Here is a 17,722-nt window from a genome sequence, read left to right on the forward strand (position 1 = left end):
CGCATTAGCGCTCCAGCAAAAATGATGGGATATGAAACATTTTTTGTGATTTTTTTTTCCCCCCTCCCAAGTCCAACTTGAACCAAGCATCTGGACCTCCTGGGGCGTTTACAGCAACACGAAGGGATGACAACAACAGTCAAGCAATTTATTTGTGCATACTTTAAATAATGATTTACGTCTACTGTTATTTTACTCCGTAAATGTCGCAAGTTTTAAGAATTGGCAGCGGTCGGCTGGCGAACGCGGTGCATGGGTTTGCCTTAGCACACGGTACATCTCTAATCCAATGGCAATCGATGTTATTGACTCCAAATGCACGCACGAGGTGTTTCGGCAAAATCAAACTTTAAGTATCGCGTGATACTTGTATGGGTCTTTGTGCACTCTCAATTCTGTTCCAGTCTTACGAGCATCGCATTATGAGATAAAGAATCCAGTTGAAAATCTTGCAGAGCAGTGTGCCCCACGTGTGTTTTGTTTAGAGAGCACTTGCTGAAGACATTTTTTGCGGGACTTCCTCTGGAGAAAAAAATAAATCCTTCAAATGACTGTTTTGTCCTTTACACAGTAGGGGTCACAAATTTCCCCACACTCCGCTACGAGATGATTGTGTCACAAGAAAGCGAACTCGAAAAATATATTTTAAAATGTTTAAGAGCTGGCCTTTGTCCAAATTAAGTCCGAAGCGTGCATTTTTTGTGCAGTCACTGGTGCCCTGGCTGAGACCGTAAACTGCCTACACTTGAGAACCTGGTTAAATCACGAGTGGCTACGTGGAATCAAACCCAGGAACTGAGCGATGCTGGTTCAGGACTGTAGCTTCTGAGCCACGCAGCCACTGCACACTTTTTTTTGTTCCTTCTAAAGAAAGGAAATTCCGATATGAAAAAAATAACACAATTTACAATGCAATCCATATTTTCAGGAACACAATTTCCATTCGGTTAAAGGGGCAGTTTCTTGGCAGGTTCGTACCGTGTAATGGTCTCACACTTGTGTCACAAGACTCCAAAAATGCGATGCATCTCAGTTTAATGTTATAAGTAAATGTCCAGCCCGGCAGCTGCTTGCCCAAGCACACTGCTGGTGGCAGATAGAGAGCACCATCTAGAGGGTATGTTGGTCTACTATGCCCTACGGCCCAGACATGTTGGACGAAGAGGGAGTACCCACACTGTTTTAAAACTAAACTATGTTTTATTTTACCAGGTAAGGCCCACTCAGTTGTGTAACACTTTTTCAGAAGCGACCTCGCCACAAATGGTCGCTCAACAAAGTGGCTTATCACGTGGAAATGTATAGCAGCCAAATACTCAAACGCACGTCGATTCTAAATATGGAGGGAAAAACCGGAGGACCCGGAGATAAATCCACGTGACTATGGGCAGAACATGCAAACTCCAAATATATAGAAGTCAGGGTTGGAATCGAACCCACGACCTCCTGCATACCAGGCGAGGTAGTCAACATCTCGCTATAGCATGCGCCTGCCAGGTCAACCTCACTGCGGTGCAACCATGCACTGTGTATATCGCCTGGTGGACAAAGGTGGACAGGTTCAAGAAACCTGCACCATTGTTTCAAACATAACTTAGCTGCAAAACACCAGGGCTTGCCGGTAACGTTTCTCATCCTCTTTTCATTAGGTTTTATGTAGTATTGCAAAATGTGCAGTAAATCTCGGGGCGTTTTTGATGTTGGCTTAGACTTATAGGTCGATTCAGCAGTAATGCTGGAAAAGTGTTTACACGTGTACCATTGCACAAGCTCTGCTCCCCCAGCATTAAGCAGGACTAACCAGATGAGTTCACAGTGCTCTCCGCTGGGTTTTTGCACATGCACTCTCTCGTCCTCGCCTTATTGACGTCGGAGACTGTTCACTTGAGGCAACACGTATTTATTACAGATACTTCAATTACAGTAGCGACCCTGATACTCGAATAGGTAACAGCCTCTTCAACCGTACTCTATAGAGGGAACGTTCCCCGAGCTTTAGCCCACGCTAGCTCCCTGGTTCCCTCTATCTTAGTCCTCTCTCGGGAGGCTATCTGACATGGCCCAGCTTTGGCGCAGGTCCTGATCACCAGCCACACGAGTCCGGCCCTCAGAAGGACATCGGCCCTCGCGGCTCTGGTGTCGCACCCTGGCTTGCTTTGCCCGGCCCTCAAAAGGGCAGCGAGTCAAAGGAGTTCCAGGGTCTGGCTAGTCGGTCTTCATTCTTCACTGGCTCTTCATCTTGCTTGAGTCGAACTCCCTCTCAGCTCTCCAGTTCCCACCTTTTATACTGTCCCTCACTGAGGGGTGGGGCTGGGAGGGATCACAGCGTCCCCCACAGCCTCCCAGGGTGGTGGCCGTAGCGGACGTGTTTGTGGCCACCGTTATACAACCGCGTGTCACCCTCCCGTAACACCTCTACACACGCACGCACTGGATCGGATTCAACGCACCCCACGTTCGAGAGCAAAACTAGAACGCCTTGTACAACCGAGTCCACGTACCAATCCTAGATGAGGGCCTCTCTGCGGGGGTCATTTACACCATACTTCACCACGATTTGCCAGTAGGGATTGGTAAAGATGGAGAGCACAGAGCGAACAATTGCACAGTACAATGTATTTTACAGCATTGCACTATGGTGACAAGATAGGCCCCGAGTAGCCTACAGGACCTGTTTTTTTGTTGTTAATGCATCGTGGTTCCCCATCCACGCACTACCTCAAGCATAATTCTGCTTAGCTTCTGAGATCTATGATACCGGTTGCATTCTGGGTGATTTGGTCATAGGCCTTCTAGAGACTCTACATATAAAACTATGTGAATATCTCAAAATACTTCATGGTGTTTTGGGGACAACTTAAAATGCAGGTAGGCCAATTGAAAATGCTTGCAGACTGCCTGAAAATTCAGATTGCAAGCAATCCATTCAGACGGTCTAAACATTTCCTGAGGTTTGACTATTGTTTGAGCTGTCGAAACACAACTGCCTGACATTTGATTTTTTTTTAAAGAGAGTAGGTTACATTTCATGGCAATAATAAAATAACAGGGAAACACTGAACAATAATTACAGTGTACGTAGTGCATTTATATGTATATTTCATATACAATGTGTGAAAAAGTATGTTAAATCTGCAGCGAATTTAATTATTTCAGCAAAATGTTTAGTGAATGAGAGGTCAATCTAAAACCCATTTTTTTACTTCAAAAACTACTCATCTAAAGCGATTCAAAAATCACCGCTCATATACGTTATTTTGACGTTCAGATTTTGAAACGAACGATGTGCGCTTGCAAGAGTGTACCATCATTCGCAAAGAGTGGATTTCTTACTTTTTCTAGTCTAAAGGAGACTTGGCCCACAAAACGCTTTAAAAAAAAAGCCAATTAATTAAACTCTGACAACTGCCAACCCCATGTGGTTGCCCTCTTCAGGGGAGCACTTATGCATCGTGACGTCATCGCGATGAATTTTGCCATGCGCGGCGCAATGGGTAAGACCTCTGTGCGAGCATTTGGCCAGAGGCATCCCGGTTTATCCGTGTGTTTTTTTTACCTACGGATTACGTGAATGTGCGGTGTGAATTTATTTCGGTCACATTGACAGATCTGCCGGAGGAGTTGGTGTCACAAGTGGTTCACGCACTGCGCTCGGAACCCAGTGACCCGAGTTCAATTCCAGGCCAAATATTCCCAAAACAACAAAGGAATATTTTGCTGGTTTTTTTTCCTGGATTTTCTGTTTGCACAGTCACATAGTCACTTTAAAATGTTTTCTTGTTCATGTTTTTGTTTTTTGTTTGTTGCGGTTGCACCCGATTCAAGAGCCGAATGGCTCACAGGGCTATACCAAATAAATGAAAACTGAAACTGACCAACCGTGAATGATTTGTCAATGTTCCAATACCTTTATATATTGATTACACATTGTATTATGTTAACTAGTATTACATTTATTATTTTCTACAGTAATATTTTAATGTAGGGAAATAAGTATTGAGTTAGTGCTTACTTGCTTAATTACTTTGTATATTTAAAGAAAATAAGAAACTTCACAATAATATTCGCTTGTATAATGACATAGAACCTAAATTTTGATTTAAAACTTTCGTGACTGCAGTAATTCATATTCTTAGCTCTTTTTGACTTTACCGAAAGAGCTAAGAATATGACATAGAACCTCATACATACAGAATTCCTCTGTAATGAAATTTACAATGATACAGTTTTATAGAGGTTATAAGCACAGCTTTGTCTCTTAAGCGTGCATTGTGTCGATATTTCAATTTACTATGTTATGCAAATGTTTAAGAATTTCATATTTTCTTCTCATTATTAAAAAAAAAACATTTGTGATACCATTTACAGTATCCCAGGCCTTCCTTGCAAGAGAGGATTGTCTTTTAATACATCTTTACATCGCAACAAAGCATTTGATCATTTACGAAAGTATTTATTGTTGATAAAGCATTGAATAATTTGAGTGCTGGTTGCAGTTTCATAGCGATTACATAAAGAGCATTAATTTTGGAGACACAGGACTCCGACTGGGAACTCACACATGCAAGATGTGTTTGAGTTCAGCCATAATGAAGTGTCAGCAATTATTTTGACAGTGTGGTGCTCTCAAACGCATGCATTTGTCGATTCCTATTTAAATAAAAATATTGATGTACGGTATTTTAAATGCGTTTAATAAAAGTAATCGGGCCTGGGCGGGACACGTCGCTTCAAAGACGACGGCGGTGGTGAGGGAAGAATAACGACTGAGTGTCAGCCAAAGAACGGAATGTTCCCAAAGGAACACCCACTGCGGAGACGGAGTGATGAGATGAGCTCAAGTGCTGGGGGGGGGGGGGGGATTGCTACATCGCGGGTCCGCAAGGGATTTGACGGTTTGAGCGTCATCCATCAGTGGACGGATCATGGCTGAAGATGATTATATGCCTGGCTGAAAACTCCGTATTTATAGAGCACTATCATACTCCAATGTTATCATACGTTGGATTACATTCCTCCTTAATTAGATTTCTCAAACGGATACTTTTTAATGATATAAATAATTGTGGAAATACACGCGTCTGTTTAGTGGAGTGGTCGGGTTGCGACGTCTAAAATACAAAAAACTGGGACATATCATGGGAAAAGTACATCTCACAATCATAGCCGAGGGGAGGACCACGTGTAAATATGTTGTCTTGAGCGCTATATTGTGTGTATGTTGAACGTCTTTCGCACCGTACGTAGCCAATCGCGGGGGAACGACAACAAGCTGGACAACTGACAACATTTGAATATTTAATGTCTCGTGATGTATCTACGGCACATTTTTTACAGTATCAGAAAATGATCAGAGCCTGCTTGTTTGCATGTTTTTGCCACAAGTATGTGTGGCTAATCCAGACGCGATGCCTTGCAATAGGTATCTATTTTGGTGTTTGAAGATCTTAGCACTTAAATGTCAATGAAAAGCAAAACAAACCTTTCAGATGGTGAAAATCTATACTGGATAAATAATGTGAGCAAAATCGCTTTCAAGGTAATAAAGATACACTTTAAAAAGGACAGAGGATGACCTCACAAAATTATTTAACCACGCGCTGAAGCCATTATTGCAATGTTTACTCAGACAGGCAGAAATACATCCGCCTGAAGCTACACATTAGAATGGTCAATAAGCCGTCCTTTAAATGTAAGAGATAGAAAACTATGATCTGACCTAGTGGTAAAATCCTCTGAGCTGACCTTGAGGGTAAACCTCTGATCGGACTTTGTTCTCAAACCACCAAAGTTCTTTAGAGGTAAAACCTTTGATCTGAATTGTGCTCAAAGCACTGACCTTGAACTGCAACAAACCCAACTCTGCTGATGAGATTATATCATCCATAATAGAGGGTTTTTGGGTTATATCGCAGAAATATAAATAAGTCATTAAACCCGTCACCGCCCGACACAGCCAATTAGTAAGGTTTGTCTCACGTAAACAGAACACGCCAATTCGTTACGGGTACGGCACACCGATGTGTTGGAGAGTATATCCACAACATTTACAATTTTTGTACAATGTTGTGGATATTAATTCATAAATAGTTTCTATTGGGTTAGATTGTGTCGGTACAATGTCAGCATTTAACCATAATCCTCCAGCAGAGCCATTAAAAATCAAGTTTTCATAGGGGCATATATATACATTGATTTGGTATGTGAGCTCATTGGAAAGCAAGTCCAATTTCCACAATTATATATGCTGGAGATTACATCCAACATCATCAGGGGTTAACAATAGCTTAGCTCTTGCACGATTCTGGATTAAATCTGCCTCTGTGAAGCTACTAGACATCTGTGAAAAAGAACTGGAAAGTCCATCGGATTCCTCCAGTATGAATACATATTCTGATTCTGAAAACATCGCGTCAAATTGTTAAGATTTTGGTTTCTTTTCAACATTCCTACGATTTGCTGAAAATCAATAATCATTTATTTTCCAAGCGGCGACTTCATTTTATTGGTTCTGTCGGGTGGTGGAGGGTTATATTTCGTGAAGGACGCTGTTACTGGACAATTGGAGGCAGTCGCCCTCCAGCAACAACGGAGGGCAGAAGAGCGATGCTCACAACAACGAGCAGACGGTCAAAACGCAGCAAGTTGGCACAGTCGGGGGTACAGCTGGTGGTGCATCTACCGGTCATTTCAGTCAGCCAACCCATGGCACCTGCTGGGTCTGTTCCGAGACCTCCTCCTGTCAGCGAAGCCTTCCGACACTTCACGTGGCAGCCTCAAAGTGCACCTAGCCTGGCACAGGCGCCGTGGTGACGTTGCCGTCACTTAGTGGCGATTGGCGGGTATTGGTATTGGTTATATTGAACACTGACATTTTACCTATTCGAGCTAACACAAAAGGAACTCCATAATAGAGTTTTTTTGTTAGAACGCGTAAATATAAATGTGTCGTTAAACCCGCCACAACCCGACACAGCCAATTAGTAAAGGTTTGTCACGTAAACAGAACACGCCAATTCGTTACTAGTACAGCACACCGGTGCGTTGGAGAGCAAAACCGCACCATTAACAATCTGAGCACGACGTTTCGCCAGTAATTACAGCTAGCATCATCACGCGGACAGCCAGATTTGTGGAGAAATCCTCGTGTTTCGTTCCTTGAATAGAGGGGTAGATGTGGTGACGTCACTTGCGAGCTCCTTCACGTGCGATCAAAAGTAACTGATTACTGTATAATAAATCGTAACGTTGATGATAGCGAACGCCTATGTACAGTAAGTATTACGTTCATTTTTCGCAACCCAGGTGAGAAGTCAGGAGTGCCGGGATGAAACCTCGTTTGCATCGAAGCAAACAGGAACCAGACTACCGAAAAGAAAAAAAACCCAAATGTCACGTGAAAATTGGAAAATATTACACAGACATGGAAGAGGCGTTGTCTGCTTATGTGTTTTGCTATTGACATGATCCACGACGCGAATTATTTTGTATCATCGAAAGTTCTGGTGTGGTCTAGAGGTAAACCTCTTTGATTTGACATAGGCTTACAACCTCTGATAGACATGAACTTTTAGAGGTAAAACTTCTGTCGTGGCCCAGAGGTAAACCCTCTGATATGATATTGGCATAAACCCTCTGATTAATTTAAGAGGCAAACCCTCCTATATTACATTAGCATAAATCCTCTGATTAACTTAAGAGACATTGGCCAATAGCCTTTGTTTGACGCAAGGTTAAAAAGAAACCACTCCTGTGGCATATAGGTAAACCCTCTGATTATGACATTGGCCTAAACCCTCTAATTAACTTTTGAGGTAAACCCTCTGATGATGACATTGGCCTCTGGCCGTCCGCCTGCAAGCCGACTGGCTATCAACAAAGATTCATTCACGAAACCATCCTTATATACAGACACAATTGCAACCGAGACGACGGTTATAAACTAAGCAATCATTGGAAAGATGTCATCAAGCACTCACTTTGGGTCGTGAATTGATTTGTGTTTTCTTGTCAACCTCTACCGTCAGCAGTGTGGATGTGTGTAGTGAGGTGCAATGCCCCCCCCCCCCCATCTCTACCCCCTCTTTCCTCCTACCCCCCCCCCCCCCTTTCTCTCTCCCTGTCTCTATCCCTTTCCTCCCCCCATTGTCTACTCCGACATTGGCACTGGCTGTCTGGCTGATTGGCTGACTGGCTAATTGGCTGACTGGCTGATTGGCTGATTGGCTGACTGGCTGACTGGCTGATTGGCTGACTGGCTGATGGCTGATTGGCTGACTGGCTGATTGGCTGACTGGCTGATGGCTGATTGGCTGACTGGCTGCCCCGCCCATGCTGTTTGTGCCGTGCAGCCCTCCTCCGCCCAGCTCACGTCCCCCGCAGTCGCATTTGGAGGCTTGCCCCCTCTCTTCTCTCCGCTTGATGAAGACCGCTTGTGTTGCGATCGAAACGTCGTGGGTTTTTTGCTTTTATTACTTTCAAATTATACATTTTATTTTACATTTATATATTTTTTATATTTATTTTCTATCTACGTGACTTTACCGAAAGAACCAAGAATATGAATTCCTGCAGTCACGAAAGTTTTAGGTCAAAACTAAACCCTCTGATATGACATTGGCCTAAACCCTCTAATCAACTTAAGAGGTAAACCCTCTGATATGACATTGGCCTAACCCCCCCTAATCAACTTAAGAGGTAAACCCGATGATAATAGGGCTTTCCCCTTTCTGGCAATAAAACCTTTGCAAGGAATCATGTCTGAATTAACAGCATATACTTGTGGTGAACATGTAAACAACAAACAACATGCTCTGACAGTACGTGCATTGTCTTTGAAACTGATTGGTCCACACCAGAGACAGCTTTCTTTAAAGCCTCGTCTCAAAACGATGTTAGACCAGAGAACGCCACAAGGCGAACAGCACAAAGACAATCCACTCTCAGAGTAATGAGAGCTCGGGGTGGGCAGCTACATCCTGAGACCTCCATTGCCGGTATTAAATTATGATAATAGGGTTTTCCCCTTTCTGGCAATAAAACAGTCGTGTTAAGATGTTAAAACACCGAACTGAAACCTTTGCAAGGAATCATGTCACTGCATAAACCACATTTACTTGGGGTGAACATGCAAACAAAAAAACATACTCTGACGGTTTTCGAATTGTCTTTGAAACTGATTGCCAGAAAGGGGAAAACCTATTCTCATATTTTGGTACTGGCAAAGGAGGTCCCATGATATAGCCGCTCACCCCGAGCTCTCAATACCCTGATAGTGGCGTTGTCTTCGTGCTGTACGCCATGTGGCGTCCTCTGATCTAACACCGTTTTGAGACGAGGCTCAAAAGAAAGCCGTCTCTGGTGGGGACCACGCAGTTTTAAAGACAACGCACGTACTGTCAGAGCATGATTATTGTTGTTGCTTGCATTTCATTATAAGTATGTGTGGTTGATGCGGACAGGATTCCTTGCAAAGGTTTCGGTTTGGTGTTTTAACATCTTAACACCTGTTTTATTGGTTAAAAGAAAATAACGAGCGGGTTTTTTTTGTTATATTCTTTGGGTCTTTCGGTAAAGCCACGTAGATATAAATTGTTTTAAATTAAAAATAATAACAATAGCACGACGTTTCGATCGCAACACAAGCGCAATCGTCTTCAGGGGTGTTTTGTTATTTTTTTTGTTATTTTCTTTGAACCTATCAACGTGACTTTACCTAAAGACCCAAGAATATGAATTCCTGCAGTCACGAAAGCTTTAAGTCAAGATTTAGGTTAACCCCCACCCCCTCTGTTGGGGCGGGGGGTCACGAGTCCCCCCGCCCCGCCCCCTGCTACACCTGCGCCACCCCGGAACCCGCGCGCGCGGCCGCGTCACTGCCTCGTTCCACAGTGCCCCCCCCACCACCGCACCACCATCACATTACAAACCACACACTGCACTAGCGCGGGCGGGCGTTTTGCCGCATCCCATTGGCGGTTCAGGCGCCCCCCCCCCTTACATCACCGTCGGCCAATTGGTGAGCGCGCGCGCGCTCGCGATGCCCTCGCCCCGGCGTCGCCGGCCAATAGCGAGGCGCGTAGCGGGCGGGGAGGAGGGGCAATCGCGCGCGTCCGCTGTAGGGAATGTGGAGGAGTCGTGCTGGCAGGTTCGGGGGTTGTCGGAGCCGCGCGGTTGCCTCCCGTGGAGAAGCCGAGGCCCAGGGTCCCCCTCGGTCCCCTTTACCCCACACCGACACCCACACACACACACCGGGTCGCCTGGGATCCTCGGGCCAAACTAGGGGCCTCACAGACTCTGCTGCACGCAGGGCTGCCTGCTGGCACGCGTCTCCCCGCGAGGTCAGAACCACGCACGCGGGTTCGAGCGCGCTAAGTTCTCACGTCTCTTAAGACGTGCGGTGGTGGCGTGACGGGTTAAACCCGGGTTAGGGGTTAAACCCGGGTTAGGGGTTACACGCGGGTTAGGGGTTAAACCCGGGTTAGGGGTTAAACCCGGGTCTGTGGTTAAACCCGGGTGTGTGGTTAAACCCGGGTTAGGGGTTAAACCCGGGTCTGTGGTTAAACCCGGGTCTGTGGTTAAACCCGGGTCTGTGGTTAAACCCGGGTTAGGGGTTAAACCCGGGTTAGGGGTTAAACCCAGGACTGGTTCAAGCCAGGTTTGGGGTTAAACTCGGGTCTGTGCTTCATCTCAGGTTAGGAGATAAACCTGGGTCTGGGGGTTCAACCCAGGTTAGGGGGGTTAATCCCAGGTCTGGAGTAAAACCCTAGACCAGCATTAAGTCCTCACGTTGATGGTTTTATATTCACCCATTTGGTTGTGGATTTAATTTAAACCAGGGGTTGGTGTTTAAACCCAAGTATTGCTGGTGTATTGGTAAACCCAGGGGTTTGTTTTAAACAAAGGAGTTATGAGTTTTGATAATACTCAAGGTTAGAGGTTAAATTCGCATTTGGGGTTAAATCCAGGGATGATGGGTTTTGGTTAAACCTAGTGTGGTTATGGTTAAACCTAATGTTTGTTTAGCTCAACCCAGGGTTGGTGATAAATCATTGGGGCTCATTTCTAGAGATGATGGGTTCAGGGTTCTAGTTAAACCCAGCAATTTGGGTTAAACCTGCATGTTTTGCTTGTCAGCTAAGGAAGGGGAATAGGAGTTTGTATGAAACCCATGGCTCATGATTGTGGCTAAGGCCGTCTGTTCAGTGTTTCGTCTAAAACCGGTTTTTATTATTGAAGAAAGTTTGAGTTAAAGCCTGGTGTTAAGAGGTTTATTCAGAGGTTGGCGTCAGTAGTTACACAATGTAAATGAACAACAGGAAGCATTCGCACTGCCATCACCTGTACGGTCACATTTGACGTGGGACATTTGTTGACCTAGTCCAGATAACTTAATTTCCCTCAGTTAACCCAAATAACGGTTTCTCTGCCCGCCCCTGTCCTAAATCAACGTTCTGAACTCGTCTGGGTCCTCCCTTACGTCAACTCAACCTTCAATCAGTACCCGGTGCGGTGTGTACGCGTTGGCACTGGGTAGATGTACATAATGTTTGGCCCTGGCAACACCACTCCACTCACGTGCAGTATGCTGGCCTTCATAGATGCTCATAACACTTACCAAAGCACTATATCACTAAACACTGGGTATTGATGCATTTTGTGTGTGTGTGTGAGCAGCGAGGGCATCCGCCAAGATGTTGGAGACATACGTGACCCCCATCCTGATGTCCTATGTTAATCGCTACATCAAGAACCTGAAGCCCTCGGACCTGCAGCTGTCTCTGTGGGGCGGCGATGTGGTACTCAACAAGCTGGAGCTCAGGCTGGAGGTGCTGGAGCAGGTAGGCAGTGGCACCTGCATGGCACATGGCTCACTCGAGCACCTGGTTATCTAAATAATTAGTACATTTGCTATATACGCGTCATTCTTAAGAGTGCCAGGGTATATCAAGAAGGTTGATGTGTTTAACGGCGAAGTCTGCCAACACGAAGCGATGTTGTGTGGTGCTTTTTTCTCTCAATAATAACAATGACATTTATAGCGCGCCAGATTTTGCAGACAAGTCAACAACTCAGAGGCGCGGAGCCAAGCTCAGGGCTGCTGGAAAGCCCTGACCAAACAGATAGAGGCCTTTAGATGTTTCCTGGAAGTTAGAGTGCATTTGATGTTGCGGATGCACAAAGGGGTAGAGTTCCACACTGAGGAGGCAACAGCAGCGAACCGACATGAAGCTGTAACAGTTCGAGAACTTGTGATCTGAAGCAGTTTGAGTGACGCTGCTGTGTAGGGCTCTACCATGAGCTTCAGTGCAAGGTGAGAATAGTGTAGCAAGGTATGGTATGAAAAATTACATTTGCAAGTAATTTTTCAAATTTACCAAAATTTGGGTTGCGACACCACAACACACGGCCTTATATTTTTCGAATACCATCACAGAATCTTTAACATCCATTGCGGAGCCGATGGCGTGTCGTATGTCATGATTAATAGGAATGCATCCGCAGTATTAATCGATGTGGCCGTCAGGCTCGAATCGCAACAAGCGCTAAGAATGTTTCACCGCCCCGTGTCTCGCTCCGTTCTCTACCGTGCATTTTTTCTGTACATGAGGGCTGTCTTGCACTGTAAAGTGTGGCTGTGCAACACCGGCCTAATTCAAAGGTGGGGTATATTCGTTTCTTAAAACACCGTTATTTCCGTGAAGGTCAAATTATGCCAAATTACAGCTTGAAATTGTATTTTCGACTACTGAGCGATTCATATTGTATTCAAAAACTCATAGGTTATATCAAGGGTATGAAGTAACTTACCAAACACAAGAAAATACAGTACTGAGACTGATTCGGTGGGACGTGTGTTGGTGCACTACTTCTGTGAAACTACTGGACATTTTTCGATTTAAAGCTTTCGTGACTGCAGGGATTCATCTTCTTGGTTCTTTCGGTAAAGTCACGTAGAATGGAAATAAAATAATAATATTGTTTTATTTTTATTATTTTTATTATTTTATTTCCATTCTACATGACTTTACTGAAAGAACCAAGAAGATACTGGACATTTGTGAACAAAAATCTTCATATTCTTGGTTATTTCGGTAAAGTCACGTATAAGGGAAACAATAAATAATAAAAAATATAAAACAATCAAATTATCACGACGTTTCGACTGCAACACAAGTAATCATCATCAGGTGTGAAAACCACAGCAAGAAAAAATATTGCTGTGGTTTTCACACCTGATGATGATTGCTTGTGTTGCAGTCGAAACGTCGTGATAATTTGATTGTTTCCCTTCTACATGACTTTACCGAAGAACCAATAATATTAATCCCTGCAGTCACGAAAGCTTTAAATTAAAAGATCTTCATAGTTCATCGGATTCCTCCAGTTTAAATCAAGACTCTGACACGTGCGTTGAGTTTATCCGCTTGTCCGCCTCGCGCCCCCTGTAGGAGCTGAAGCTGCCCTTCACCTTCCTGAGCGGCCACATCCATGAGCTGCGCATCCACGTTCCGTGGACCAAGCTCGGCTCGGAGCCCGTGGTCATCGCAATCAACACCATCGAGTGCATCCTCAAGCTGAAGGACAGCGCCCAGGTCAGCAGCGCAACGCCGAGACAAGGCGCCGTTTGTCCGTGCTGCGAATTTCACTCGGAGTAATGATGTACCCATCTACTCCCCCCCCCCCCCCCTTTTCTCGCGAATTGATGAATTGCTGCAATTCTATCTTAAGAATAGGAATGAATTCATGACAATGCTCGTGAATATGATCCAGTATAAAGTCCAAACTGGAATATAAAGTTGCGTTTGCTATTCGGGACTTGCCTTATTGAAAGCCGCCCAGAATTATCGAAGGGCTGCCCAAAATTATCGAAGGGCTGCCCAAAACGCCAGAGGCACAAACCACAGAAAAAAAAATGGCTGGCATACTGACAGCTGTCTGTCAATGAAAGACTTCTGAGGACACATGAATATTCGAAAAGTTACCTCACCCATGTGTATGGATGATTTTTTCTAACTTGTTTTTTTTACCTCCCTATTGTACTGTCCTGTTTATACTGTTTTATTTGAATTGTATAATGTATATGATGTTTCTCCGTTGTGTCATCTTTTTGTGTAGTATTGTCTTTACTGCCTCTTTCTTTTGTATGGTATATTTGTCCTGAATAGTAACTAAACGGTAAGAGGAGGGAAAATAAAATAAAATAATCATAAAAACATCACTTCTTACATAGTTTAATGCGTGTACTGCGAGCCTAAGACTTTATTTTAATCAATGAAGGTTTGAATCGTTCCCTTAATTTGTGCTATAACCTAGCAGGCTTGTTTGCCAATAAAGCCGCCACCCCCCCCCTTTAAAATGCCTAACCAGTGTGATGAGGTATGGTCAACAAACCCCATAACCGATGCATTGTGGGGAAGCTTTCATCTGGCAGTGGATTGGCACAGGGCTGAAAGTCGCTCATTACATTTACAATAAACACATGGCATTTTCAGTGCAGGTGTATATGAAATAAATGTGCCTTGTATGTCTAGTGACACCGACGACTGTATGCTGGGAGCCTCTTTATTATTAGCACAGCAACAACACTAGGCCCGGGCTTCGTTTCATGGTCTTGAAGCTCGTCCCTTCCCTCGAACGTCCCCTCCCCTCGTGCTCTCCAGTTTTATCCTCCTGAAGCCCCCTTTCTCGGAAATTTCCTCACTGTTTTTTTATCGGAGCCAATCCCCCGTCCTTCTCCAACGGTTCCTCAACCGTTGCCTCCTGGTTCAACTCTGTCAACTCTGTCAACTCTGTTTCCCGCTTTCCCCCCCGTTTGAATCTTTCCTCCAATTTTTTCAAACCCTGCCTCCCGACCGATCATCGTGGAGGTCTCTTCCCGCCAATAGGAGGCCTTGGCCTACTTTTTGAAAGACGGTTCGGCTGCACATTGGCTTTGGGGTGAGCGCTTCTTATTTTCGGTCATTGCATATAAGTATTGGGATGCCCCCGTGGTGTAAATGGTGAGCACACTTGACTAGCAATCCAGAGGTCCGCCAGTTTGATCTCCCAGCGCAGCAGTTGAAACAACGGGCAAGTTTATTACATCCTACTCCTCCCCGCGCCCCTGCCTCTTGTCAACCCAGCAGTATACATCATACGATAGGTACACCACAGTCGAGCGGTGTGCTCCCACCTCTTCCAAAACGTCCGGCCGGTGGGGGATATTCAACCAAAATGCGCTCTAGAGAAGCTCTCTAGAGCCTCCTCGAATGGGGGCACCTTTACGTGTTCTGTTTATATACCGAGCACATTCTTGAGAATGGGTTACGCCCAGGGGATGGTAGCTTTTACTTAAACTCAGGCATTGTGCTTATGTTCTGTTTGCGCTTGCGTTAATACATTTGGATGTATGTTTAACTTCTTCCGTACCTTATGTAGCCAGTGTGCGTATTGTTGTTGTGTATGAATACGTATAAAAGACACATACTAGGTATGTTGGTGTTTTGAAACTGTCACTTGTTTTTATAAGTCACTTAAATATCGGGTGTTGTGTTTTTTCAATGGAGCATAGCATTACTTAGCGATACCTCTTTGTCGATATATTTTACCCACAGCGTTGTGACTTTTTCCCCGAGCGTAGATACATTTATATAAATACGCAGTAATTAAGATGAATTTGCTGCCGTGTAAGCAAGTATACATTTGTTAATAACGTTTAACAAATTGATTTTCACCAAGCCGCAATGCTGGCTAATTCTCCCAAATTGGGCTGAAAGAATGTTTATTTTCGTAACCGTTTGTGTAATGTACAATATTTATTTTGCAATGCACTTAATTTTTTTTATTTATAAATTTATTAACAAAAATATACGCGTTCTGCAGAAAAAATATTCTGTTTGGCAGCGGTTTTCTTGAATGCTATATATATCAAAGTTAAGACTAATTTCATTTCTTCCCATGGTCACTCTTATTTTTTTTCAAATATTTTTTCTTGATAGCCTCTTAAGGAAGTGGAAGTTGCACGTGAAATAGAAATGATGGAAAATACTTGGCACTTTAATTTTATACTCGTCATTTGAAATCGAAGCTTATGCTCATAATACTGCAAACCATGTCGGTAATAATCACGTATTAATGATTTAAATGGGTTATATGTCAATAATAGGATAATGTTACATTTAGGCTAATGGTGAAGAAGAGGTGCTAGTGTCCACACTTTACACCACCACACGTGACCTGCCATTCGACTCGCTGCAGCGTACTTATTTATGCTGCTGTCTGCACGGAGGCTGGTAGGGGGACTTAAGAAATGTGCCAGTTGTTTCAATTGCCGCGCCAGGAGATAAAATTGAACTGGTGACCTCTGGATTTTGCAAGTGCAGCGTGCTGACCATTGCAACAACGGCAGCATGAAAACCAACGGAAGCAACCAAAAGTAAACAAAGCGGTGCATCGCAAAGTCAGCAACAATACAAATGAGGTGGGAAAATGAAGGAGGGAACGATGAATTACATTTGTAAACTGAATCGCGGTCCCCGCATCGCGTCAATTCTTCCCGTTGCCACTCTGGGAGTACAATTGTTGCATTGCATGCCTACTGGTTATGGTTGTTGAGTGAGTGTATCGCAGTAGCTCTTGAGGTTGGGTCAGGTCGCTGCTGTAATTATGCATGTTGAACTGCTTTCGCACCATACATAGCCAACCGTGCTTATCGGAGCTGTTGCACACACACACACACAGGTCCTTGACCTGAGCTTTAAAAACCAAACAACAAACTCCACAGTGGGTTTTGCAGTTCAAGCTAGCTCGTGCACACGCGTGTGGTATGCACGGTTCAAATATTGATTCTGTCATGGAGATGGTGATGTATGTACATGCACATGTCCAGCCCTTTTATAAATACACCGCTGGATGAGTGCCTTCCCATCACTGTGTGGGTCATCGGGTCTATTGGATCATACTGCACAGCGGTGGTTAGTGTCGGTTGGTGATAAGGGGGGAAACATAGATGTAGATGCAAGTACAGTACAACATTTGATTTACCATGGCCACGCAGACGCTTATGACAACCTGGCGTGTACGGTAGCCACCCATCCAAGGACTACCCTGGATCAGCTCTGCTTAGCGTCTGAGATTTCTGGTGTATTCTGGATTATTTTAATCATAGATGGTGATGTAATCCTGCACATTGAGTACCAGAGCTGAGATCTCATCAGACTCTTTAGAAACTGTAGTCCCTTTTAATTTGGAGTTCTGGTGGAGAAGCTCTGCTTATATCATCACTATCTGATTTAAATTATTTGGCAACAATTAATTGATCATTTCGAATGCACGTGATACTTACATTCTATCGCCTGTCTATAAATTGATCATTTTACTTATGGAGGAGTGATAGTGCAGTGAGTTAGAGTAGAACAATCCCCATGATTTTAATGGTCTTCATCCAAAAGTAAATTGACATAGGGAACATATAGTCACATATCATCTTGCGAATTAAAATTAATGAGACAGATGATAAAAATTCGACTGAACAAAGGAGACAAAATAATACATTCTTGAATCGAATCTCGATCCACGAATCGTGACAGTTCATTATTAGGTGCCTATCAATCATTCAATCAATCACCAGCTGGCATTACTGAACACTCCTAAGCCTTTATCTATATGAGCATCAGCCACGATCAATCCACTGCTTGATAAACACGTGCCCAAGCTGTCATAATTTTGTAACGATCCTGTG

General features: G+C 44.1%; 1 protein-coding gene across 7 annotated transcripts in view; it reads left to right on the top strand.

Moving 5' to 3' along the window:
- The first annotated feature begins 10,088 nt into the window (after positions 1 to 10,088).
- VPS13B (vacuolar protein sorting 13 homolog B) overlaps positions 10,089 to 17,722 on the top strand; it is a 305,573-nt gene continuing 297,939 nt past the window's right edge. For 6 of the 7 annotated variants that reach the window (XM_076066534.1, XM_076066535.1, XM_076066538.1 and 3 more), the window contains exons 1-3: positions 10,089 to 10,340; positions 11,677 to 11,840; positions 13,452 to 13,595. In XM_076066534.1, coding sequence (XP_075922649.1) covers positions 11,694 to 11,840; positions 13,452 to 13,595 — 291 coding nt within the window. In that variant the 5' untranslated portion in view covers positions 10,089 to 10,340; positions 11,677 to 11,693. The remainder of the gene's footprint in view (positions 10,341 to 11,676; positions 11,841 to 13,451; positions 13,596 to 17,722) is intronic. The other variant, XM_076066540.1, reaches the window with a different exon arrangement.

The sequence above is a fragment of the Petromyzon marinus genome, chromosome 12, assembly GCF_048934315.1.
Source record: "Petromyzon marinus isolate PM22_M1 ecotype Great Lakes invasive population chromosome 12, UKy_Petmar_22M1.pri1.0, whole genome shotgun sequence".
In the NCBI taxonomy this organism is placed as follows: Eukaryota; Metazoa; Chordata; class Hyperoartia; order Petromyzontiformes; family Petromyzontidae; genus Petromyzon; species Petromyzon marinus.